This window comes from Leiobunum rupestre, chromosome 11 (genome assembly GCF_980474605.1).
Source record: "Leiobunum rupestre chromosome 11, qqLeiRupe1.1.hap1, whole genome shotgun sequence".
NCBI lineage: Eukaryota > Metazoa > Arthropoda > Arachnida > Opiliones > Sclerosomatidae > Leiobunum > Leiobunum rupestre.
The window spans coordinates 47,104,356-47,131,846 of record NC_143394.1 but is presented as its reverse complement, the minus strand read 5'-3'; the positions used below and the strand labels follow the sequence as shown (position 1 = coordinate 47,131,846).

Sequence of the window (27,491 nt, the reverse complement as noted above, 5' to 3'; positions counted from 1 at the left end):
TAGGGAAATATCACTCCGTAGCTTTGAGCATGGCCGCCATTGTGGGGGGGAATTTTTTATCAATAGGAAAAAGCACGGGTGACGTAGTGGCACGTCATACTGTAAACTCCCTATAGATGGCGCTTTATTTTATATACTAGGGCCGCGTTCAGTGACGCTCAACGGAGGGGAAATAGGCGGTTAAATAAACCCCTCTCTGACTGTCTTGCCCCCCTGTTGAAAAATGCTGCCAGATCCATGCATAGAAAGTTATCAGCTTTGGCAGTATAAAGAGAAACCATAGACAAACCCGTTATAAGTCCAGTTGCAGCAGCACAAACTCTATAATCGGCGATGGATGATCTTTTATTTAAACGCCTATTGTGAATTAACCGTTGATCTCCATTTGCAATCGTGAACGCTTTTTTACGATTGTTGTAAATTTTATAAAATATCGTCTGTCGTGTCGTCTGCAACTAGCCTTCCCGCGTGCTGTGACGTCACGATTGCGTTTACCAACAAAATAACCGGCTCTTCCAGCCGCTTATTTCGTTGACTCTCCGTTTGCAAACGTGACGTCAATCCCGGAAGTGAAAAAAGTCGTACAGTAGCGAATGCGCATTCAACGGTCCAACCGTTTGCTGTTACTGAACGCGGCCTAGGGTCCCACAGGGATTATTATTTTGAAAACGATGAAAACTACTTTTCCAATAATAATGTTTAAAGTAAATATGAGTGTTTCCATAAGTAACATAATACCTCTAATTATCACATTAGGAAATCTTTTTACTACATACTTTCTTCACAGTGACGCCAAAAAAAAATAATAATAATAATAATAAATAATAAATAGCGCCACTCGGTAGCGGCGCCATGAACTAATCTAACGTGATATTCTGGGAATTTGAAGAGCGATTTTGAATTCCGCCATTTTTAGTCTAAATGCGTATTTAGCCGCAACAGACGAAATGTTTTTGGAGTACTATATGATTGGTTGAATTTGAACTCTGAGGGTTAAACTTCCGGGTTACAGAACTAGTAATTTTACTGATTTATTTTTAGTGAAGAAAGGTTGCAGTAAGAAAAAATGTGTCATACTTACAAGTGTTAGAGGTATTATGTTACTTAGCCTACAACACTACAAATCGTTTCAACATAAGTCTTTCTCAAGCAGTATAATTAAATATATTCCAGATATAACAAATAAACAACAAAGAGTAATTTATTTTTAATTTAAACTCATTTAATTTTTACCCTTTTGTTGTTTATATAGACGGCTTAGTCGCTGGAAATATTTCATAAACTTCGTTCATTTACTTCTTGCATAATTTATTAAAATCTTATACACGTATATGACCAAGAATGTATTTATTTATACTCAGGGAGAATGAATATGTCGAGATTATTTTTAGCGTTTCTCCAATTCCACCCGTTGGAGCCCCCGGTATGCTCCTCCGCTTTAATAAAATCAAAAAATACTGCAATCTCATTCGTTCTTAAAAATTACGTTTTTCGGCGCGATTAACGCTGCTGCGAGGACGCAAAAAATAAGACCGCCTCCTTTCCCCCCCCCCCCTTAGCGTGACGGGGTTAGGGCCTCAACGTGTCCGTCGATAGTCTCGACATATTCATTCTCCCTGATTATAAATAAATACATTCTTGATATGACTTAATAAATTTAATACTGAAATATTGTGAAATATTAAAATTTTTATTTTCAGTTTTTAAGTGACTAGTATCAGAACAAACAATACATTTTTTCATTTATAACAAATTTCTTTAATTTGAAAAATTTGGCAATAATTAAAATGCAAGACTTGATTGTCTCTATTCAAAAGTTAATTTTATTTTTATGCGGGCATCAATTCATTATTAATGAAGTTTTTCTGTTTGTAATCACCCGCGTGGAACAGGAGGAAATTCCCACCCTAAGTAGGTTCCGCTTCCTGTTCAAAGTATGTTAGGCGAGAAGTTAAAAGAAGTTTGTCTTCCTCAACGGAAGTCGTCCTTGTTAAAAAAAATATATCAACCTTGTTGACTTGTTCCATTAAATTCAAATAATTTTATAGCGTCCTTATATATAACGAAAACTGTAACGGAGTAGTTCTAGGACGTCACAGTCTTATGAGTGTAGTTATGTTTGTAATTGTAATTAACTTTTTCGGCTTACAAAGAGCCAAGTAACGTCCAGCGCGATAAGCTAATAAACTACTGTATTTTCATCTGCTAAGCAAATAGTCCACTTAGCAGACGAAAATTAAGTTATCGCGTTGAGCCTTGGATGGTTCTATGTTCTGAAAAAGCCAATTCCCTTTTTACTAAATATATAATGAAAATAGAGTTGTTCTGGGACATCACGGAACGTACGAGTGTAGTTATGTTATAATTGTAATTGCTTAGGAAGCGATTACTCTTTGAACACCAAACTCATTAATAGCGTAGATAAGAATAACCCAAAAGTAACACCGATCAGCGACGGTGTTACTCTGGAGCTAGCACTCTTACGTAAAGGGCCGAAACGAGTACACTGAGATGAATATGAAATGCGTTCTGCACCAGTTGAGTCCAGGGCTATGAAACAGAAACGGTAAATTTCGTCGCTTTCCAGGTTTCCAATAACCGTCTGCCTCGTGTTGTAGGGAACTGTTAAATCGGTGGCCGTTTCACCAGTACTCTTGAGAACCATGATTTTGAACCCGCCCACGTCTTCTCTGGTAACCACGTACCAGACAACGCGCACTTCCGTGTTGCTGACGCGCTCTAATCCTCTGAACTTCAGATCAGGCTTACTCGGCGCCAATTCTTCTTCGGCCGTTTCGCGACATAATAAGTTTTCTTCTTCAACCTTGACCAGCGACTGATTACCCATAGAAAGTGGTGTTGCACAAAGGACGTTATCCCAATCGCTAGTGTTGACTAGGTTTCCAATCCAGTTCTTCAAGGGCCGTGTTTGGCAATTGCAGTTTAGTGGGTTTCCTGTTAAAATAAATTAAGTTTTGGTGACGGTCGACGCAAAAAAATGTATTAGGCCTAACGGAGTTTTTTTGCGTGGCTAAGTCCACCATTGTGGGGTTTTTAATCTAAGTTAAAACCAGCCATTAGAGTTAAAAATAAACTATAGTGAAAAAGCTACCTTCGTAATAAACTTGACAACCTTCCTTCATCAAAGGGATTAGTTCGTCGTAAAATTTAGAGAGCTGGTTTTCTCTCAGATCTATTTTCCGAAGCGTCGCCATCTTGGAAATATCTTCCATGGCGATGGTCTCGATGGCGTTGCTACTCAAATCCAAATCCGTTATATTATCGTACGTTCCTAAGGTTCCTTTCGGAAACGTGGTCAGCGTGTTCCCGGATAAATCCAAAGACATCAAGTTCGTGATATTTCCCAGCACACCCGGCATTATATCGCTGATCATGTTATTGCGCAACTTCAGCACCTCGACCTTACCCATTCCGTCGTCAAAGGTTTTGGTGAGGGACGGTATGGTGTTATAGCTCAAGTCCACGTAGCGCAGTTTGTAAGGGATGTAAGGGGACTTGGGAAAGGTCTTCTCCGACACGTATGAAATGCGGTTGTACGACATATTGGCCACTTGAAGAGACAAGAGATCTGCCAGTACTCCGTGAGTTTTATTCTCCAAGTAGCTGATTCGGTTGTGGGAAACGTCCAGAATCTGAAGCGAAACTAGTCCTTTGAAAGTGCCCGGCGGGATCGTGGTCAGATTGTTGTAACTCATATTTAACTTCAGTAGCTGCAGCATCCCCTCGAACGCGCCAACGCTGATATTGGTCAGGTGATTTTGGTCGAGCCTTAAATGGAACACAACGGGCAGTACCCCAAAAGCTTTCTTTTTCAATTGCGTGATATTATTGGCGTTGAAATACAGATATTGCAGAGCGCTTAGTTCCTCTATGGCTTGCCACGGTATTTCTTGTATGTTGTTATGACCCAACGAAAGTACTTGCAAGGTTATCAGATACGAGAAAGCCCCTTTTCGAATGTTTGTTAAATTATTGTGATCGAGATATAAAAATAATAAAGAGTTCATCATGGGAAATTTTTTCGGTTCGATGTCGCTGAAAGCGTTGTGTTCCAGGTGAAGCTCATTTAGAGCGACGGGTATACTAAATATTTTACTAATCCGGTTGTGGCTAAGGTAAACAGTTCGAATGGACACCAAACTCGAAAATCCAGAGTTGTCCACGTTGCTTATGTTATTGTGAGACACGTCGAGTTCGAGGAGTGTCGTGATACTTCCCAATGTGTTGTACGATATCTTCTGGATGACGTTGTGCGATAAATTGACGTGGCGAACGCTGGCGAGTTTCTCGAAGACATTTCCGGACACAACCTTGATTCTGTTATGACTCAGGTCTACCGTGTGTAGCTCGTATAATTTTTTGGGCGTGAAGGCTTTGCGGTTTATATCGGTGATATAATTGTAACTGACATTCAGAACCTTTATTCCCGAGAGGTTAGCGATTGGAATTTTATTCAGATCCGAAAAGTTATTGTGATTTAAAAGCAATACGTTAACATCGCACAGGTGGAAAGCTTGAACGGGTATTTCGTTGATGATATTATGCGACATGTCGAACACGGAGACGTTGGACAGTTCCTGGAAGGCCCCGGTGCCGATGAACGAAATATTGTTGTAACTCAGATCGATGTGGACCTGGTACATTCTCTTGATCCCGTAACTCGCGATCTTCGATATTTTGTTGTAACTCAAATCTAGTTTCTCCAGCCATTGCAAGTCGGTAAACTGCTCGTAGCCAATGTCTTCCAAGAGGTTTCGGCTCAGATCTAAGGTCCGAAGATGGCGGACGGGGGTGAAGGCTTTCTTGGCCACGCTCTTAACTTTGTTACCACTGAGGTAAATGTCCCTGAGGAATCTTAACCCTCTCACTAGGTACGTGCTTATCTCGGTGAAATGATTGTTGGACATGTTCAAGGCCCGAATCAGGGTGGCGCGAGCGAATAGCGTCCTCGGAAGATCTTTCAAGGAGTTATCCGAGATATTCAATATCCAAAGGTTCTTCAAATCCCGAAAGTCGTTCCCGCCGAACTTACTGAATTTGTTGTGCGAGAGATCGAGGAATTTTAGTTTCTGTACCGGCTGAAACATGTTCCTGGCGATGGTGGAGAAGTGGTTGTGGTCGAGTCTCAAATTTTGCAGATTGATGAGGCCGTTGAACCCCGTCGGGTTCACTTCGCCAATCTTGTTATGGTCCAAACGAAGCGTCGATAAAGAACCCTGGATTAAATGTAAAATGTCACGGGTTAATATTTCGATCGAAGTATGATCCTCGTAACCATTGATCTTACCATCCCGGCGAATGCTCCGGCTGGAATGCTTTCGATTTCGTTGAAAGCCAAGCTTAAGTACGTCGTATTTCCCAATTTGGACAACAACCCGGAAGGGATCGTCTTTAGTTTGTTGTTTTCCAAGCTAACGTTGCCCGGTAGTTGGGTGTCGGCCAAGAAGACATCGTCCGCGATGCTTTCGAAGGCGTTGTTTTCGATATCCAAATTCGCGATAGTCAGATGCGAGATTAACGCTCCGAACAGATGGCGAGAGTTGGACCCTTTGATAATCAGTCTTTCCAGCGGCTGTTTGACGTTACTTAAACCGATGGACATCGTCGCTAAACTGGAGTCTTCGCAAGTTACGACGACTCCATTGGGCCCACCCGTCGCGCATTTGCAAGGGTACAAAAACATGGAGTTCCTCGGACATTGTGGTCCGATGCGAACCTTAGCACCTCCGATTGCTCCCAAAATGGACCAAAGAAAGACCACCAAGAAACAGATCGACGTTTTTAATTCCTGCAAATATAAAACGTTCGATAAACCCAAATAGATCTCGATAGTCCTGACATTTCAACAGTCCTTCAAATATAAATTATACTTTTTTTAATTGGGTCACTTCATAAATGACAAAACTCGTTTGTTGCTTATAATATTAAATTCCGTAATTTTTTGGCGGGATAGATATTTTGTTCCTTAATAACATTTCGTTATATTCCCGATGAAATAAATCATCTGTGTATCCAATCTTTTTTGGAATTTTTCTCGTAAGAGGCGGAATCAGGCGAGCGGAAAGTTTTTATTCAACTGAAAGATATCTTAACCCCGAGGCAATTTTTTACCCGAATGTCGGCCAGACAGTTTTGATTTTTCTATCCACGAGTTAAAATATTAATTGCGCTAAATCTTAATCAAACATATCGAACGAATTAAACGTAAAAAAAGCTAAAATTTTAATTTATTGTCGTAATCTTTCCTTGACACGGTTGATGACATTGATAACGAATACGAATGTACGCGTTACTATAATAAGTCAGACCAAGCCTAAATCATTTAATTACGCCCACTAATTCAAATAGTCGAGAGCGTGGTGATAATCTGACCAATAGCTCTTTTAAAATAAGCGAATTTTTTTTAAATGAAAGGTACAACTAAGGTTAAACATCTAAGCTTATTAACGTATGTAAAATAGGGTGGGATACAATTATCGGGTCTATTTAAGGATCGTATTATCTCTTAATCTGTTCCCCCTTCCTTGGCTAATTACGTAGCGTATCGCGGATACTATATTAATTCCCTGACCGTTCGGTTCTCGAACCACTAGAGTATCACGTACTGAGGTTGTTCATTAACCCAATTAAAGCGCGTTAATGTAGGAAATTCTACGAATTTAATCTACGATTATATTCGCTAATGGCAATGAGATACGAAATTCAAAAGACCCGTTAAAAATAAAATATCAAAGAAGGTAATTCAAGCTTACCATAGCTGTCCTTGTAGCGAAGGGTAACCGTGAGTTACAACCCTAAAAAGAGGTTTTTTTACCTTGTAATGTCCTGCTAATCTGAGAAGTACGAGCCATAAGGCTTAAACAATTTTCGAAAACTAAACAAACGTACCAAAATTGTCTCATCTTTTAAAAAACATTAATTAAATTAAAAACGTTTCGATTCTAAAACAATCCGCGTTACTATCATGGTACACGCGTGTTACTAAACGATTAAAGTTGAACAGTATCTACAACGTCACCCGAACCAAGTTGAACGAAAACAAAATGAAAACTGCGCCCACTCCGAAATACGCGTAAGATGGTGACTGTTCCTGGAAATGATTCTCTCGCAAAAACGAAACACCTCGTGACACAGTGAATAGAGGTTCACGTGGCTCGTTTTGGAGCCTTCCTATTGGTTCTTTTTTTTTGGCAAGTCTGGTTTATCCTCGGGTTTATGACCCAGATACGGCGTAGATTTTAAGGGAGGGTCACCAACGTGAATTATAACAACGCATTCAAAACGAGCAAAGTGAAAGGTAGGCTACTACGGCGAGGAGGAATTTCTAGTTTTTGCGGCAAACCGGTTTATGAACTCTACGAAGACACGCATCAGTGTGTGCCGTTGAGAGTGTCCAAAATCTGCTGTCAGTTACTTCGGTGGAAAGCTGGGAACGGGTACGTTTCCTTTTCGCTGAAGCCTGACACTGTCTTTCGTTAAAAAATCCACTTCTAATAAATATCGTTTTTCAATCTCGTCTGACTACGTTATAATTAGCTTATCAATATGGACTCTTACTCTGAAATGTTTTCATTCTCTCTGAAGGTCATCAATTTTCATTTAAGTAACCTTAAATGTTTATATATTTGGATAATTTATTAAATATTAACTTGTACCATGAGTTTGTCAAATATTTATATTATATATATTTATTTAATATAACAAAAATTACGAATTAAGACAGTTCTTTTCGGTAAAAATTAGTGTTGTTAATTTTCAGGAAACATAAAATGTGGAAAAATTTCCAAAAAATTTTACGCAAATCGGAAAAATAAAAAATTCAAACAAATTACTTTTTAAGGGTTTTTAATGTTTTTTACTTTTTATCGATATAAAATGTCTAATATCAGTCAACATACTAAAAAAACAATAATAGTGTTACATTGTTAATCAGTTTAAACTAGTCTAGAGGTTTAGTTTTACTTTTATATTCGAAAGAATTAGGCGAAAATAGCGCTTTATTTAAATTTTCAAACAATATTAGACTAATCATAGAATCGGAAAAATAAGGAAAATTTCCGGAAAAAAGGCATTGGTCATTTTCCGGAAAATTTTCCGACTTACAACACTAGTAAAAATGTTAAATTATTTCTAATTCCAAAGGAATAAAAAATTTTTCCATTCTATAGTTTGTATTTTTATTTAAGTAGGTTAAAATTTAATATATGTCCAAGTAATTTATTTATTTATTTATTTATTTATTTCCTAAAGAGGTACATGGCAGTCTCGAAAAAATAATTTGTTTTATTTTATATTATCACAAATGCGGATTTAAAATGTTATATTCGGTAAAAACGTTAAATTATTCCTAAGAAAATAGAGTAATGGCAGTGCTACGTCACACGACGTCACCCATACTTTTTCCTATTCATAAAAAATTCGCGTCCACAATAGCGGCCATGGCCAAAGCTATACTAGTTAAACTTTTACGGGAAGTTTGTTCCATTTTCACTCTTATAGTTCGGTATCTATTTTTAAAAATTGTAGAAAGCTGAACGTTTTTATTGGGTTGGAAAAAAAAACAGAAATAAAGTGTTAATCGCAAATGCTTTTACTGTGTAAAGGGAATTTTTTTCCGTACAAGGCATCAAAGTAAACGTATTCGTCCTCATTTAACAACGTCTGTATCTCTTATTTGGTTTATTATTATTTACTTTAAATAGTTAAAATTAACCACCTATGGACTGCATTGTAAAGGATTATATAATTCGCGAATAAATAGATTAATCCATACTTTAAATAGGCCTATAGTGTCAGTTAACGCAATTCAGCTTAGGGGCTGTTCACAAATTACGTAACGCAGAAAAACCACTTTTTGTACTCCCCCCCCTCCCCCTCGTAACAAAGAGTAACAAACGGAAAGACCCCTCTTCTTAAATTACGTAACAAATTTCGACCCCCCCCTTAAATTATTATAGTACGTAACAACTAATATGTTGATAATAAAGTACAATAAGATCAGGTACTAAATTTTATTGTTTGTAATTTACATTTGAAATTACAACTGTATTTTTACGCAACACTTCATACCCATGGGTATGAAATCCTTTTAAAGGGAATATAACCTCAGGTATTTGGTGTGGAACACCAACGTTTGAAGCTCTGGCCGCTCTTGCCTTTGGCTTTAAAAATGTTTGGCGCCACTGTACAGGGAAACTTGAAAAATTAAAGGGGTCTTCCATAAAGATTGCTTTGCAGGTTATATTCCCTTTAATAACCAATGAAGATGCTTATGTTTTTAATAATTGCGACTGTTTATGAAAGTGATGAAAATTTTATTCTACGATATTAAAAATAAGATGTGTTACGTAACATTTTAGTGACCCCCCCCCCCCCCCCCACGTAACAATTCGTAACGCTTGCGAAAACTCCCCCTCCCCCCTACCACGTTACGTAATTTGTGAACAGCCCCTTATAAGAAATATCACTCACGCAAAACAGTAACGGTACACTTTTCAAAGCTCGAACATTTCAGTTTCGCAAATATCTTTATTTAGCTATACCATAAGTAACATAACCGTAAGAAGTATGAACCGTTCTATTATCCCAGCTCGCAACGACATTTTTTAATGATAAAATTGTTTCACCAAAGCCCATTTAAATCATAATATGTTTATATAGATATTATCGACTTCCTACGTTTTGTTAGTAGTCTTTGGAACTACCAGGTAACGATACCTTAAAGGCCTAGGTTTTTTCTGCCTGTCCCCCTTTAAATTTATTTAGTGGAGCACAAATACCCTGGTGGTAGGCCTACCGCTGAACATGTTGGTCTAATTTAATGGGGGACAGGCAGAAGAAAACCTAGGCCGTTAATAATAGATCGGACATTTTATCTAATTTATCCATAACCGAAAAGTATCCGAATAAAAACTTATTTTTTGCATATTTAATCGTTTTAAAGCCGCGAATAATATAAATAATTAAACAATTAACCGAAATTTTTATAAATAATCGAATTTTTGGCTGTTTATTTCAGCGGCGTAGCAACCCCTCCTAAATTTTCTACTAGGGAACAACATCCTGAAATATTGTGAAGTTGTTTTTACAACCATTATGAAAAAGATAAATTTGTCATTTTAAACTTTTAACAACCAAGTAAGAGCGAATTCAAATTCAACTTGGTTCATTGGTCATTTATAAGGACTCATTCAGAGCGTAGGTAGAAGTTTCGCCCCTAGCGGCCGAGTTTCAAAATAACTATATGTAAGCAGACCAAGAATAATAATCAGCTAGGCTAATACCCAAGGCACCACCTTAAGCCTAAGTCGTCAAGCGACTTTTAAAGCCATTAATTCAGGCGTCCGGGTTACAATGCGTAGGAGGGTGGTTGCAAGCCCAGTCATGCAACGCGAGCATGAAGACTCTTCAATATAATTCTTGCTCTGCTTTCGATTTTTGGTCAAATTGAAGTAAAATTTCCAAATATTTGTCCACTTTTATAATATTACATATTGTGTTGCGGCTCGCTCGCTTCGCTCGAAATGTACCCCCAAACTCAAAAACGTTCCTACGCCCCTGATTAATCTATCTGTTCCGTCGAGCTCTACATATACGTAATTTAATCAACGAAAAGAGTTAGATGCGAGTAGTTTCATCTTCCGATTACACGAATTTATATAAAATTAAGTTACTTATGATCATACGAGATAGTGGACTTATATAGATTCATTTCAAAACGCATTCAACGTAAGGTATCCGATGATACGTAATATTAGCATTGTTCGAATACACGCTCAATCATATTTTTCTCTATTCCGTGGGGTGATATCTGGAAGGCTGGTTGTCGGTGGGCGGGGATTGCGCAGATTAATTCCGTAAACGCGACACGAAAAAAAAGCGCAACATCCAAAACTGTTTGTTCGCTTCCTATCAAAACGAAATGCGACTTCAACGGCAGCCGTCTTCATCATTAATCTGTTTCCGAGACGTTCCGAGTAAAACTAGCTCTCTTTTTCACTATATATCGAAGCGTTGATGCTACCGCGCAGTTCGTTAAAAGGCCGCGGAGAGAGTAAAGTATTCCCCGTCACGTTTACGACCCAGTTACGAGGTGACGTAATACAGAAATAGTAGAAAAACAGAGGGTCGGAGGGAAATTGTATTCGAGCACGTTGGAAGAGAAAGCGCAGCTCGGTTCATTCTGAAGTAGGCGCCCCCACGACGTCACCGGGTGACGTCAGCGTTCCATTCGGCCAATCGGCAACGTCATTCCGGCTAACATAACAGGTGCATCTGCCACACAGCCTTTCACCTGTTGCTCGCGATAAAAGGCTCCTGAAAACGCGTGTACGTCACGCTGATATTCGCCTTTTCGATCTCTCCGCATCCTATCGGAACACTGACGCCCCCCGCGTCCAATTCCAAGTTCTAAACTACGGGAAAGCCAAGAGGGGGGCGGCACACACGGAATCCGATCAGAAGGAGGGGGCGCCAAATGATCCGTAGGGGGGGGGGACTGTCGTCTCTCCGTTGAGTTTTCTTTTCGGCATGTCCCTATAATAGGATGATGAACCTCCGAACTGACCCTCTTCTAGTTGGAACAGCGGCGAGCGCCCACTCGTGACCATTAAAGTAGCATTGTTGTCGTCGGACATGGATACACGCGTCGGAGCAATGGTGCTCCTTTGGACTTTAACCGCCACTTTGCTGGTCTTTACTCGGGCCGCCGGGGTTCGACGGAACTCTGTTAACGGGCTCCATTTTCCGGACAACGGTCACCGGAAGGATCATTACACCAACGATTGGGTTGTCCGACTGTCCGGTACCCGAAAGTCGGCCGACGAACTGGCTATGGAGATGGGATACGAAAATCTTGGAGAGGTTAGTTTCTTGATAGTCCGGACACTCAGGTACCCTTTTCTTTCGCTTGTCTCTTTTTGTTTGGTTAAAGGCCTAGGTTTCTTTCCGCCTGTCACCCTTTAAATTTACTTTCCTTCCAAACAAATACCCTGGTGGTAGGCCAACAGCGGAACATATTGGCCTACCACCAGGGTATTTGTTTGGAAGGAAAGTAAATTTAAAGGGTGACAGGCGGGGAAAAAAAATATGCATTTAAGAAAACTCTTAGAAATAACAAATTGTATTCTTGCTAATTCTACTGTTACTTCAAAGTTCAAAAATTAGGAATTCAACTTAGAAAATGATATAATTCTATAGCGATCTTCAATTTCATTCGTCAAAGAAATAATTTCTAAAAATTCTTAGTATTTTGAGACACTCTAAACAGTTTCCAAACAAATATGGCTTCTATAATTTACAATAATTGTTCAATAAATTATAGAAATTACCTTACTATAATACCTTTAAAATATGTCTCTATAACTTATATTATTATATATATAAAGTTAATTTCGATAATGGTCTTTCTTAGAACACTGTTAAAAATGCAGTAAGCCTCGTATACTGGTTTTACGATGAATAAAAACGTTTTACGTACTACCCTTGTGACAGTTTTCAGTAAAGGTCATAAGCGTCGTTTATAAAGACCCATATTGCTGATAGAAAAAAGCCGAAAGCTATTTTGAAGTATTAGATTATGTTCTCCAAAAGGTGTAACGAGTGGATTTTCTAACACCCGCATGCAGGCTCAATTAGAGGGTGTGAGGTATATTTATCTCGCGCTTAACAAGTGTTTATTGGGTGTAGCTATTCATTTTAAGAGTTTTATACGTTAAAACATACGAAACCATAGAGACGCAAAATGCGTTTTCAATCAACTAGTTCTCCCAAAATAAATCCTTAAAAACCGTAAAGAAATAGTATTGTAATAATTCAAAGATTATGGTACAGGGAAGCCCTTAGATAATAGGTTTAAATAATGAATAAATATTTACTGATGTATTACAAAAAACAATTATAAGCGACATAAAAAATACGAAACAATTATTATTTTTCGTGATTTTGGCTTTTAAAACTGTTGGCGCCATATGGTAAAAGGTCCGGTATTTAAAAATTTCCCTCTAATGGCGTTACCCCGGTGAAAGCATCTTCTCCTTTGGCAAATGTGTTGGTTTTTCTCATTATATGATTCCAATTACTTTTTAGACCTGACTTTAATACCGATATATTGGTCCTGAATGTCATAGTTTTTTCTTTTATTAATTAGCTAACGAACCTAGTTACTTCGTTGATATTAATCGCGTACACAATATGTTGTTGTTGAGCAAGCAACGTATACAGGAGAGTCCTTGAAATAGAATCTGAAAAGAAAATTCGGCAGATGCGCATGAGATTATATATAGTACAAATCTTCAATGCGATGGGAAATTTATCAGCTGTAAGAACCATCGCGAGTGAAAGATTTTATCGAAAGATTTTTCCATTCCGTTTCGAGGCTTAAAGGTATTAGCGAGAACGTAGTTAGGTTACTGAGAAAGAACGAGTCAGCACGTTTACAGAACCAAGAAGTACTACATACTACTTCTACTATACTAACTGCTTGAATATCGCATTTCAAACTGGACGAATAACGCCCATCTGTCGAGGATTTATTTTTAAATATTTTTTGACAGTAATCTTTAATGGGGGTGGAAAAGTGGTTAGCACTTTCGCCTTGCAGCAAGACGAGCCGGGTTCGATCCCAGCTTGTGGGACGAGAAATCGCCTACCTTCCAATGCACTCACCGACGCTCGGTTATTGAAAGAGGGGGTAACACGCGTAAGCTTCTAAGCCCTTCAAATGACCTTGAAATCTCTCGTTTTTAAAGTACGGCCGTCTTTAGTTGGGGTCCTAGCATCGATAGGAGCTCTTGGAGCTGGCCGCCAAGTGACAGTGGTGTGGTCTAAAAATCCCAGCGTATGGTGGCACTGGGTGAAAACTCGGAACAACTCCTTCCGCGTTGAGTTTGCAAGTTCTCTCCCCATTGGTTTAAGGGGTTTTTCCCCGAGTTCTTCGGTTTATCCTTCCCATAAAAACTTGTAGAGTTTAAAGGTTAGTGCAGGGAGCTATTGGCTCGGCGTGGCATGTAGGGCTTGCCAACACCCTCCTAGGCATTGTAACCCGGCCACCTGAATTAAAGACATTAAGAGTCGCTAGATGACTTAGGTCTAAGGTGGTGCCTTGGGTGCCTAGCTGATTATTATTAAATTCGGTTTTAATAAAATTTTCACAACTAAATTAAGAGTTGAATTTATCTATTTCGTAAATAATTATAAATGATTTGTCGAAAGATGAAAGAAAACGTTCTTACGGCCAATACTAGATGGCGTGATATAATGGGGAAAATGGAGAATTTATCTTTGAGAAATTGAGAGAAGACCTTCTGCAAGCGAGACTGGTAGGTAAAGTCCTACATTCTTGGTATCGCCATCCTAAGGGCTTGGATTATGATAAAGGTGTTGAAGGAAATCCGGAACATTCAATTCCTTTTGAGTACTTTCGGAGAATCAACGTAAGAGTGTACTCTAAAGCCTAGTTCCCACTTAGCGAAAAAAACAATTTTCGCGCTGAAAATTGACGCTCGCGAATAAAATTCGCGATTTTTTTCAAATTCGCCGCTAAAGTCGCGTCTCCGCGGTATCTAGCGAATGTTCTATTTTTTGACGTCCACAGCTTGGCGATAAAAAGCTTCAGCCAATCAGAAAAACGCGTTCCCTCGATCTATTCCGCTCCCGTCCGTCACTTATTAAGCCTAGGGCCCTAGGTCTTTAGAAAAGCGGCTCGGCCAACATGACCAAGATACTGAAGTAAAGGTAATTATCTCACGAACAGAATCGTTTATTTATTGAAATTATCAACAGGAACATCCATTTGGTTCATTTTGAACTGATGTTTTATGTTAGGCCTAAAACATTACTAAAAACCCGCACGAGTTATTTTCAGCGTTTTTAAATTTTCGCGCTAAAGTGAGAACCGCTTCCCCGGCGACCGAAAGAACGCGTCTTTTTTCGTTGGGCGAAAATTTTATTCGTCTCGAAATTTCGCCAAGTGGGAACCTTAGCCTTTAGATTGTCAGACTTCAAAGTTCCCACTTCCCTCTTTCGATGCGAATCGATGCCATATGGAAAATAAGCTGATCCCACCCTGTCATGGCTTCCATCGCCTGACAATCAATAACGTGGCGCCATCTCTAGGCGAAATGTCGAATTATTTAAGGAACACACCAGCGCTTGAATTTTATTGGTTTGCTGTACCAGTTCTGGAAATAGAACTGTAAAAATGCCACAATATGATGGGTCAGACCTTTAACTAATCAACTCTATCGTTGATTAGTTCCATGCGTCAGATCACGAGTTATGAAAGAGAAGGAGCTACTCAATTTTAAAACAGATATCTGTAAACGCCCGCATGGCCTTTTAATTGGCAAGGCTCTCTGGATTCTAGAAATAGTCGTCACAGTGGCGTAGCGTGGGAGGGGCAAAGGGGGCCATGGCACCGGGTGGCTTAGATGTAGGGGGCGGCCAGCAGCCTGGGAAATTTAAAAAATTAGTTAAGGTATACAATGGGCACGTTGAGGTACAAATTAATATTGATCATTGCAAAAAACACGCAGAATAAAATTTTAATTTTTAAACCACTTGAATCATTTGGCAATCAACAGCGCAACAGAGTATCACAGAATTTTCACCGATTTTTTGCTTAGTTGCGAAAATAGGGGGGGGGGGGCGGAAATTTAGGGTTTGCCCCGGGTGGAAGAAGTACACGCTACGCCACTGAGTCGTCAGCAACGCACCTAGAGATAGCGATTCAAAAATTCCTTTCTATATGACAGGGGGAATATCTAGTATATTTTGACCACCTTGGGTTGCATCCGCTTATTAAATTATGACGTTTATTAAACCTACGCAATAAAAATGTCACCATAGGTTTAATCAACGCGATAGATAAAATTAAAATACGCGTCCTTTATTCATCAAGTCCTTATCCAAGTAGAACCTTTTTCCATTGAATTCATGGGCCTATAAAGCGAATCTATAATGTAAATGTTTGTTCTGAACTTGGGTCAGATGCGCGTATCCTTTATTTTTTCTCGAGCAAGCCTTGGCACGTCCTGTTGTCAATCGGGTGTGGGTTAGTATACTGCCAATGAGTAATAAAAAGCATTTAACAGATAGCGCGGCTACTGTAAATGGAATTTACCCTCGCGAACAAGTCGCGCCAACCCAGCCACTCGTAGTAGATACAGAAAACAAATAGAGTCCAGCTGGGGGACATCCGTACCGCGATGATTGTAATTTAGTTCGCAGACCTAACCTTCTTCCTAGCTTTAGTTAGAACTGTCGAGTAAATATCGTCTTGGGAAATATTGTAAGGGAAACTGTACGGATCGAACCTCCTATCAACCCCCGCCAAGTTATTTTCTCGAAAACGGACGCTAATGACAGATATCGTTACTCGTTAGCTGTAGTTTTAATTAGGAAAAGCCCCCGCAAATACCGCTTAGAAATTAAGTACCTTTTCAGTCTTTGATGGGAAATTAAAATACGTCTTAGAACAAATGAACACTTTAATTAGCTTTGGCATTTTTCTTTTAAGATTAATATAAATTACTTTACTTAAGGTTTTTAGTCGCGATTGAGTTTTCAATTTTCATATGAAAGATAATCCGAAGAGAAAACAAATATATTTACTAATAAGTTAAATGACAAACTAACGTCATTTTTACTTACTACACCCATGGACCATGAATCTAAGGGTTTTTTGACACGATTGGCATGGCCTAAATCAGTAGGCTTGCCACTGTACTTAAGACACTTCCGGTCAAGTCTAGAAATGCTTAATGAATTCCTTTCAACTATATATGGCAACAGCACTAATTTCAAACGAACTCAAACTAGTCGTTATTTTGATTCCACTTATTAAATCGTGCTTTTTCAGGATAGACCCAACTCTTAAAATGAACATCCATCTTTTAAAATGAACATCCAACTCTTAAAATTAACATTCAACTCTTAAAATAAACATCCAACTCAGCAACTCTTAAAATGAACACCCAACTCTTAAAATGAACATCCAACTCTTAAAATGAACACCCAACTCTTAAAATGAACATCCAACTCTTAAAATGAACACCCAACTCTTAAAATGAAAACTAACTCTTAAAATAAACATCCAACTCAGCAACTCTTAAAATGAACATCCAACTCTTAAAATGAACATCCAACTCTTAAAATAAACATCCAACTCAGCAACTCTTAAAATGAACACCCAACTCTTAAAATGAACATCCAACTCTTAAAATGAACACCCAACTCTTAAAATGAACATCCAACTCTTAAAATGAACACCCAACTCTTAAAATGAACACCCAACTCTTAAAATGAACATCCAACTCTTAAAATGATCCAGTTCTGTATTTATTGCGCAGTTTTCAAATGACGATCGTATTTAGGATATGCAAATAAGGCAAAATAGGAAAATGATATACAAAGCATTTATTATTTTCCATAGTAGATGGCGCTTGTACGGACAATAATATAAGAGGTGTTTTATGGTTTCAACTCTCGTTTTTGACCCTTAGTTGATGGGCTTTCCTAATACCTATCTCATGAGAAGCGTCAACCATCCTAGACGGTCCAAAAGACACGCCGCTCATTTGACCAGACGCTTAATGGACGACGAAAGGGTTAGTTCAGCTTTGACCAATGACCACTTCCGGTCGGAGAATAAACTTTCGTACCTTGAAGGTCGTCTGGGCCGAGCAGCAAGTGCTGCTGAAAAGGGAGAAGCGAGGCTTATTACGCAAGCGAACTAAACGCTATGGCGGAGGCTATATCAGAGACAGTCAAGAGAAGCGTTTCAACGACGATCTGTGGCCTCATCAGTGGTACTTGGTACGTTTCTGATTTTTGGGAAAAGTACCATTTATATATATGAGCTTGATATGGTACCATTTTCAACAGCACGATACCAGGCTAATGAACAATCTGCCTCAGTTGGACATGCGAGTCATCCCGGTTTGGGAGATGGGATACACGGGGAAAGGGGTTGTCATCTCCATCATGGACGACGGTACGTGCCAAACCCGCTCTCAGAATGAACAAAACCATTCCCTTATGTCACGAACGTATCTGTTTTTACCATAGATATCGAACTTTATCTTTATCCTTTATGCATTTCCAAGGTTTACGTAATCACTTAAAGGTGAAGCTACATAATTCCGTGTTTTTAAGATGCGAGAAGGTAACACCTTGGATTAATAATAGTGTTACCTGGATATACCACTTCGACAATTTTCTGACCATAAATGGCATTTACGATCCCCGCACGGCGTAGCGGGAAATTCTTGAAACTCCCGTAACAAACCAGAAACCTCGAACTTTTAATACTAGGCCTAAAACCGTGATTTGATACAAGCACGATTTACAACTTCGATCTTGGATTGGTTGCTTTTACATACATCTTATAATTTTAAGCTTCTTTTTATTGAAGTAAATTGACTTGTAGTGATTATGCGGGAAGATCCAAGTCGTTAAGCCTAACCACCGTAATTTTCAAAATCGCCATCGCAAAAGCAGAACCCGTAACAAACGGCATTCCAACACATCAATGCGTTATCATTTCTGCACACACGTCATAATATTGAAGCTCCACCCATCCCCGCGACTACCTAATGCAGTTCGATATTCATGATAGAAATGAATGCATTCGTGACTATAGGTGGTTTCTTTTCGCCTGTTCTCGGACTAAAAGTGTACTCTTTTTACCCTAAAACGTTTTATTCGCCTGTTCTGGGGACGAGAATTACTCCGGCCCATAAACTATTCGCTTGTTCCGGAGTATTAGAGCTACTGTTTTTACTCCTTCTGAAAAGGAGGTGTAAAGGAGTAAATCGGATTTGGTCGTCGGCTAGCCAGAATTTATCTGCACAAAAGGCCACATGCAGCCATTTTGGAAAAACATTTTTACTCCGACTCAAACTATTCGCCAGCACAGAATCGGAGTAAAATGAGCCTACTCCGAAATCCCGGAACAAGCGAAAAGAAACCACCTAAAATCAGCCTCCTTTTTAAGGTTTGGAATGGAACCACACGGACATCTCTACTAATTACGTAAGATACAAATTGACTCTTCGTCCTTAACTAATTGTTTGCTGAAGATATAATGTCTCCAGGACGCGGAAGCCAGTTGGGACACCAATAACAACGACCCGGATCCATTCCCTCGCTATGACGAATTCGACTCTAACAGGTAAAAATACCAACGCACGATATAGCCGACGCATTTTTTTCAAAGGCTTAAGAATCCTCATTTTGGTTTCCAAACTTACGCAATGGGGTTTCGTAACCAGAGGTGGGTGCTCTCTGAGCTCCAAAGAGTGCGAGATCTATTTTTGAGCGTGAGCTCCACTCTCCTGCAAAAAAGAAAAGAGCGCGAGCTCCACTCTCGGGCAGAAAAAGAGAAGAGCTCGAGGGCCGCCATCTATGTTCAATATTAAAGAGCGCGAGCTCGAGGGCCGCCATCTATGTTCAATATTAAAGAGCGCGAGCTCGGGAAATTCGGATTTTGCCCATCTCTGTTCGTAACATGAAGAGAAGGATTTATGAGTCGCTCACAATGGGGTGAGCCCCTGGTAGCGCCCTTATTGTATGGGAAAGTATAAATTGCGATATTTCTCATATCCCTTTAGCGGGACAAATCCCCACCCCGCCATCAATTTTCATCCTTTTCCTAAAAATAAGAAAGGTTCTTTATAGCGAGCTCAATACAGCGATTGAGATAAATCAGTGTCCCTCCTTTCGCCCCGAATAAAAAATGCTTTTCATTCAATTTGGTTCAGGAACGCGCCCATGATGCAAACACCGTTTTCGTCTATTCTTACTTTTATTACATCCCTGATGCTATTTCATTCAAACGCGAAGGAATGTAGCAAATTGGACGAAACGCGATATAATTCTTAGATTTACTTAAGACTTAGAGTAGTGTTCCGAGGATACATGTATAAAGGGTGTTTCAGAAGGTTAAAAAGTCCTTTTTAACCAGCGTGAAAAAGTAAACTTAAACCGTATTTAAAGTCCCTGCTGCTTGGTTTTGCGCTTGTCGCTACCTACTTTGCAGGGCTAGTAGGCCACATTTTGAAGCTCTCTGGTGATCTTTTAACTCATGGTAGGAAAATGGGGAAAAAACAGGCATACTACTCAACTCAGTGGCGTAACCAGAGATTCGACAAGGGGGGGTCGAAGTACGGAAACCGCCCCCCCCCCTTGTCTACGCCACTGAGGTCTCAACTCATCCCCTACAACTCCTTAAAAAGTTTTACATAACCTTTTTAAACACATGTATTGTTTCCTTATCGCTATTGTACAGTTTTTGTACACTGGCCCGTTCTTTTATTCAAAACGTGGTCCTTTGGGAACACTAAATTAGAGATTTTACATGACGAGGCAGAAGTCCTTGAATAAGATTCGTTTTCTCTTCGCAGCCACGGCACCAGATGCGCGGGTGAAATCGCCATGAAAGAGAACAACGAAAAATGCGGAGTAGGAGTCGCTTACAATTGCCGCATTGGTGGTGAGTTTCAACGCTTCCAATAGAGACATTCCGGCGCGTGGGACGGTATTAAAGGCGTTCTTAGGGTTGCGCGGTCAACACGGGACTCTTCTGCTTCTGACAGCGGATTTCGCGATCGTTCCAGATAATGTAATCTATCCGGGGCTCTTCATATGAAGGCCATAATTCAACAGACTTACGATAATTCTTTCTATATTTTCTCTTATACCCGACAAAAAGTGGATAATATTGGGAAATAGTGTGTGTGGTACGTTAGGGGCCTAAGCCTTTTGCTAGTAAACGTTGTTGGGCAGGCAGGCAGGCCCCCTTTTTCCTGGTAAAAGCGATCGCGGAAATTGGATTAGGGAGTTTTAAAAGGATTTCGTCGCAATATTTATTTTCATCCACGACTTATTCTAATTAAAAACCTCTTTTGGTTAATGAAAGTCGCGACGTGGGTCGCGGTGATCTCATTTCTCGCTAATAATTACGAAATAATAATCGCTTCCGACTCCGACTGAGATTCGATTAAGAAAGAAGGAACGGAAACGTTCTTGGGATTATATAATTACTTTATTCTTTCTTGATCGCGTTAAGGAAAGATACGAATACGTACTGAGGTATTATCTTCCAGGAATTAAAATGTTGGATGGTGACGTCAGTGACGCGGTCGAGTCCGTTTCGCTGGCCTTTCACATCGACCATATTGACATCTTCAGCGCGTCTTGGGGCCCTAGCGACGACGGTATGACTGTGGATGGTCCCAAACGGTTAGCCGTCGAAGCGCTCGAGAAGGGTATCTTCGAAGGAAGAGGCGGAAAAGGCGTCATATACGTTTGGGCAGCCGGAAACGGTGGCGGAAGTAACGACAACTGTAACTGCGACGGCTATACCAGCTCAATTTATACCCTGTCCATCGGAAGCGCCAGCCAACAGGGACAGTTCCCGTGGTACGGTGAGAGGTGCGCTTCGACCATGGCTACTACATTCTCGAGCGGCGCTTACCGCGATCAGAAAATAGTAAGAATCCTACCAATTTTCGTTTGAGTTTTTCCTTTTGTCGTGAAAGTTAAACGTCCATCTTTATTAGTCAACAACCGACCTTCACGACAAATGTACCATAGATCATACTGGAACCTCAGCCGCGGCACCTTTAGCCGCTGGTGTGGTCGCCTTAGTTCTGGAAGCGAAGTAAGATCCAGACAGCGCTTTAGTTTCCGATTATAAATCGTTACTTTGACAGTCCTAAGCTAACGTGGCGAGATATGCAACACTTGGTAGCGTGGACGTCCGACTACGAACCGTTGAAAAATAACAAAGGCTGGAAACGAAATGGAGCCGGCTTAATGTACAACAGTCGATTCGGATTCGGTTTGATGGACGCTCATTCCTTGGTCAAAACCGCCCTCAATTGGACCACAGTTCCTTCTAAAAGCATTTGCCAAATCAATCCCAGTAGCCCGTAAGTGGTAAATAGCTTGTTGAAAGTTCCATTTAATGAATTAAAACTCGGATTTCAGATTGCCTCAACCTATCGCTTCGAAAGGATCCGCTGTTGTTACTTTTACATCGGACGGCTGCCAGGGAACTGACCACGAAATTAACTTCGTGGAGCACGTCCAGGTCACAGTCAGCATAGATTACACTCTAAGGGGCGCCCTGGACATCTTCCTGTCCTCACCATCGGGTAAACTATATTCACTCACAGGAATCCATACCTTTACTTGGAATGCTTATCCTTCCGTACCACGTAAGGTAAGATCACTCTGACGGCTTTGGCCCCACCTACGAGAGAACAAGTCCCCTCTGCGCGCTCTCCCCTCTCACGTAGTTGATTGTTAAGTTAACGTAGTGACGTCAGAAAAAGCGCCATATCGAGACGAAAATCTGCCGCGATAAGCATTCCAAGTAGAGCTATGGACTTCTGCACTCATTGATTAGAAAAACGTCTACGGGGCCGTTTCCAAATTGCGTAACTCAGTAAGGGGTGAGGGGTTTTGTACAGTGGTGTAAGTACAGGCAGGGCCGGGGTAAGACCTTGTGGGGCCCTATAGGCCCAAGTTAATTTTGGCACCCCCTTTTAGTGGCAAGCGAGGCGCTCCCCCAATTTATAATTGGCAAATGGATGGAAAATACAATTTCAATGTAGACTTTGCGGATATTTTAGTGACGTTAATATATGATTGCTTTACATGGTATCGAAAAATGTTTAAGCGTTTACTAAAATTTATCCAGGAAAAAACAATTGGGAAAAGTAAATGATAGAATGTTGGTACTTTTAATTTTTTCGAAACTTCCTGGCGCCCCTTGTAGGCTTGGTGCCCTAAGCCCGGCCTAGTTGGCCTATTGGGTAATTAGACCCTGGGTATGGGGGGTACCAGGGTACCCCTCTTCAATTTTTAAAGGGGCACCAAGAGCTTGACGGTAAGGCACCGTAATGGTGCCACTTAAGTATTGCTGTACTACGAAATGATGATAAAGTAAAACACGCAAAGAAACTTCCGAATAGCTCTTTATATAAAATACGAGAGGTCACGTGATTACGTTAGATTCATCGTGCAGCTAAAGTTAGAGAGCGCGCGCATATTTTTGTTTTTGTAGAGCTCGCGCGAAAACGCACGACACGGAAATATTAGGAAGCGGGCTCTCCAAAAAAATAACACTTTTTATGAATGTATGCGTATATATTATTTTATAGAAAGAGCTATTGTTTGGACAGTGTAATTCAACCTATAGTAAATGTTATCTAAAATTTTAAGGTACGTGCCGGCTAGGTTAAGTTTCGGCAGTGTATAAAAACCAATCTAACCTAGCCTTTGCTCTCTAAACAATAAATAAGGGAATTTACTTATAAAACCACTATGGTCCTAAAGTATTTGTAAAAACATAATATTACTAAATAAAATATTTGTGCATAGTAATTAGTCACCGGATGAAAAATAAAATATATTACTAAATAAAATTCAATATTCAAACTTTAACCCGCTTAAATGGACTTTCAAGGAGGGTATGAGGGGTCAGAAGTCGATTCAAAAAACGTCACTGAAACGTCATAAGAGTGTAACTTTTGTAAATGCGACGAACGGCCGACCATATGACGTATTTTAAATTTACTTCAACTCTCCCTTGAAAGTCCCTTGAATCGAAAACGTTCCTACGCCCCTGGTTTTCTATAAGCCTTACTAAATGTCAAAGTAGCCCTGGGGTTCCGCGAGAAGGTTCCAGGGGTTTCGAGGAAACATTGACAAAAATATTAAAAAAAAGTTAAAAATCCAAATAACAAATTTATAATCTAGCCTAAATTTTACTTCATATTTGTGTTGTTTTTATTAATAAAATGATAATTCTGCAGTTTTGTTTATAAATAATTATAAATATTATTATAACTAATAATTAATTTTTAAATAAATTATTATTATAAATAATAATTTATTTTTATAAATTCCGCAGATTTTGTTTCTGATAGTGAAGAGTTACGCGAAAAATAAAAGTGGAAAACCACTGATTTAGTAGTTACTTTTTGTTACGAGGGCGACGGGAGAGTCGAAAAGTAGAAATTTTTGCGTTACGCATTTTTTTGCACAGTTCCTAAAAATAGAAATGTTGACAGGATCGGTCACGATGCTACTATCTAGAAGAGACTTGGACAAATCCGCCATGGGCTTCCAAAACTGGACCTTCCTAACCGTCCATCTCTGGGGCGAGAACGCGCGAGGTCAATGGTCGCTGGTAGTCAGGGATGAGGTATACTTACTTAAACCCAGGGTTGGCTAATTTAAATCAGCTTGATTTTAACCACGATTTAAATCGAGATTTAAATCAACGATTTTTTTCAAAAAAAATCATGGATTTAAATCAATATTTATATAGTATTTTTGAAAAAGAAAAAACCGCGCCAATTGCTAGAATTTAGGTTTAAATATAATCTTTCTTCTACTTCCCCCTAATGTTGCATTGGATTGTACTTGTGGGTGGAGATTCCGCCGAATTTGTTTTGTAAAAGTACCAAAATAGGTTTTAAAAAATAAAAACTTCTATATGGTTATTAGCTTAACGTTAATAAATTCATTATACATATTAGTCTTTAAAAATTAAAACATTTGTTTTAGGTAAAATTATGATACTAAATTATATAAAACTTTGAAATTTTAATTAAAATCAAATAAATAAAAAAATCAATAAAAATCCGATTTAAATAAAAAAAATCGATTTATTTGATTTTTTTTTAAATAAAAAAATTGCCAACCCTGCTTAAACCATTCAATTAACCATTTTTTCTAAAAAATGCCTCTATAATAAGAAAGGAGGCGGCCTCCACGGTGCTCTGAAAGATGCCAAACTTACATTACACGGTACGAAAGAGAAGCCTAATCAAATGGTATTAGGGAAGAGGAAATATCGAGACGAAGAAAATGTGGCTCAAACCATCGACCCATCCAAGGTACTCAATTTCTCGTTAGAAACCTTTTGAAAATAATATTAGATCAAGAATGTATTTATTTATATTTAGGAAGAATGATTATGTTTCGACAATCGCCGGGCACGTTGAACGCCTTTCCCCCTTCTCGCGCGTGGGGAAAGACAAAACGTCACTATCGTTTGATTACCCTCGCGTTAGGTGACGTAAATTTTAAGCAGCCAATGAAATACCGGGACTATTCGTTTTATTTTAAGCGGAGGAGCGTACTGGGGGGACCAACGGGTGGATTGAGAGAAAGGCTAGAAACCGTCTCGACATAGACATTCTCCCTAGGTATAAATAAATACATTCTTGATTAGATTAATTTTACTAACTAACACTCCTTTGGAAGACTTTTGAATATCACATTTAATTCGTATTCCACCTCTTGGGCGTAGCCTGACCCCACTTAACTATTTATCGATACTCTACTAATTTTACAGTTTATATAATGGATGCTAGCAGAAGTATATATATTAAAGAGAAGAATGTACCTCTCAACTAATATTTCTCGCTTGATATAATAATATTATATTTATAATGTAACTTCAGTAATTTGGATGGATACTTCTTTCGAAAGAAATTTGTAATATATACTTCTGGTGTTACTAATGAGCCGGTGGGTATCGAAAACTTTTGATACAAAATAAACGAATTAATTGTTAAACCAGTAATACATAAATGTCTATACTTGAAATGTCTAAACAAAGCTGGTTGCCACCTAGGAGCAACAAACACATCACCCCACACAAGGAGAACGCAACCCGTCAAAAGTCGTGCATTTTCTTGCGTACAGTTTTCATTGGTTAGACGCCGTCGGAAGGGGAAAATGCGGAAATCGTCTTCCCCCTTTCCGCAAAATGTTCATCGTAAAGGTTCGTCGAATGAAATTTGTACGCAACACTGCGTTAGCGTGTTTAAAGGCTAGCTGCGTTCTCCTTGTGTTTGTTGCTCCAAGTTGCCACGATGACTCGAATATTACAGTAAAGATTGTCGCTTGCGCAGTGGTACTATAAAAACTGTGACCAATCTCCTTTACTCTTTTTAACCATCTAAAAACTTTAATTTACGGATAAATAGACCAGTTATTAGAGTATTATTTAAAAACTAACAACAGAATGATGCCTGATAAGTTTTTTAAGCCCAGCCCGTTTCCACGGGTTTCCAATGAAACCTTAATCATTCCTAGTGTATATGTGTATAATTTCCCGATTGAACGGATATAGGAATACGAAGACGTGTATGCCGATGAAGACCCATCGGAGGACATCCAGAAGCGTCTAAACGGAATACGCCAAAGCAGCGCCCACAGCGACTTAGATTGGAACGATTTAGTGGGCCAGAGTTTAAGGAGTATTCCCCTAGGACCCAAGCGCCACCACGAGGTTCCTAACTACGATTTATTCAACATTATGGACTACGAGAAACCAAATGAAGAAGAGGATTATAGTCAATATTAATTGCCAAATATTGCGTATCTTTTCTAAATGACAAACAAAAGCTACTTTCTAGTCAGTTATCGTTGGACGTTTACCCAACGAACGCCAAATATTTACGTATATGAATCAATTACTCCGTTAAATTGTAAATACATTTAATTTTGCGGGGTCTAAATAAATTTTAGGGGTATAAATTCCAATAAATATTTATCGTTTCAAAAAATATCGTCATTTCATTTAATGCTAGTACGAAATTGACCACAATGTTTGGATTTTCTATTTATTTATACTTGGGGAACCTGACTATATAACATTTTCAAGGAAATCGCCAAGATGTAATATTTCCGAGAGTCAGGAACTCTGAGTTACTAATATACTAGTGCTTGTTAAAATAATGGAAACTACTCAGCCTTAATATGTCAAAAAAGATACCTAGTTCAAAGAAACCACTTGTTGCATGCCGTACAGGTGAAAAGTTTCCATAATTTCAACAAGCACTATATTATTATTATAGCATTGTTCTCAGGGCCGGATTAAGACTTTATGGGGCCCTAGCCCCAAGTTAATTTTGGTGCCCCCTTTCAATAGCGAGCGAAGCGAGCTAGGCGCTTCCTCAATTTATAATTGAGAAATGGAAGGAAAATTAATTTTGCTGCCAGATTTAGTATGCCGTCAGGGGCTAGACGGCAGTCCGTCAGAGAATGTGACAATCAAAGGTTTTTGGTTCATAGGGGTGGACGCATTTACTAAAATTACTCCGGAAAATAATTTGTGAAAATGATTAAAGTTTTGTATTTTTATTTTTTTTTCGATCCCTCTTGGTGCCCCTTGTAGGCTTGGTGCCCTAGGCCCAGGCCTATTCGGCCTATTGGTTAATCCGGCCCTGATTGTTCTAGCTGATTATTGGTTACTTTGGATAGGTGAATCAGATATACTTTGAAGTTAAGGTTCTTTGTGATGGTAATATCAAAGATTAACCTGATCTGACTAATTGATTACTTGCAAATCTGACTAGCTGATTACCTGCCGATATCTGAAAATTACGACTTGAATAAGCTAATCAGTTGGAAGCTCACGGTCTGCTAGTCTGCTCCACCCTTTA

The 27,491-nt window shown here is 39.3% G+C and overlaps 2 protein-coding genes across 2 annotated transcripts; one reads left to right on the top strand and one right to left on the bottom strand.

Moving 5' to 3' along the window:
• Nucleotides 1-1,679: 1,679 nt before the first annotated feature.
• Nucleotides 1,680-5,923, bottom strand: LOC149923077 (uncharacterized). Its single transcript, XM_090162679.1, has 4 exons — nt 5,892-5,923; nt 5,309-5,809; nt 3,113-5,237; nt 1,680-2,955 (listed from the first exon to the last, which is right to left on the bottom strand). Exons 2-4 carry the CDS (start codon nt 5,702-5,704, stop codon nt 2,387-2,389), a joined length of 3,090 nt encoding a protein of 1,029 aa, XP_090018805.1. The 5' UTR covers nt 5,705-5,809; nt 5,892-5,923; the 3' UTR covers nt 1,680-2,386.
• Nucleotides 5,924-11,556: 5,633 nt separating this feature from the next.
• Nucleotides 11,557-26,612, top strand: LOC149923076 (neuroendocrine convertase 1-like). The gene is made up of 14 exons (XM_090162535.1): nt 11,557-11,883; nt 17,523-17,627; nt 17,689-17,835; nt 17,905-18,013; nt 19,016-19,053; nt 19,116-19,192; nt 20,424-20,512; nt 21,126-21,511; nt 21,582-21,682; nt 21,735-21,953; nt 22,012-22,178; nt 24,102-24,235; nt 24,792-24,932; nt 26,177-26,612. The coding sequence occupies exons 1-14, from the start codon at nt 11,656-11,658 to the stop codon at nt 26,408-26,410; spliced, it is 2,175 nt and encodes a 724-aa protein (XP_090018661.1). The 5' UTR covers nt 11,557-11,655; the 3' UTR covers nt 26,411-26,612.
• The last annotated feature ends 879 nt before the right edge of the window (nt 26,613-27,491 follow it).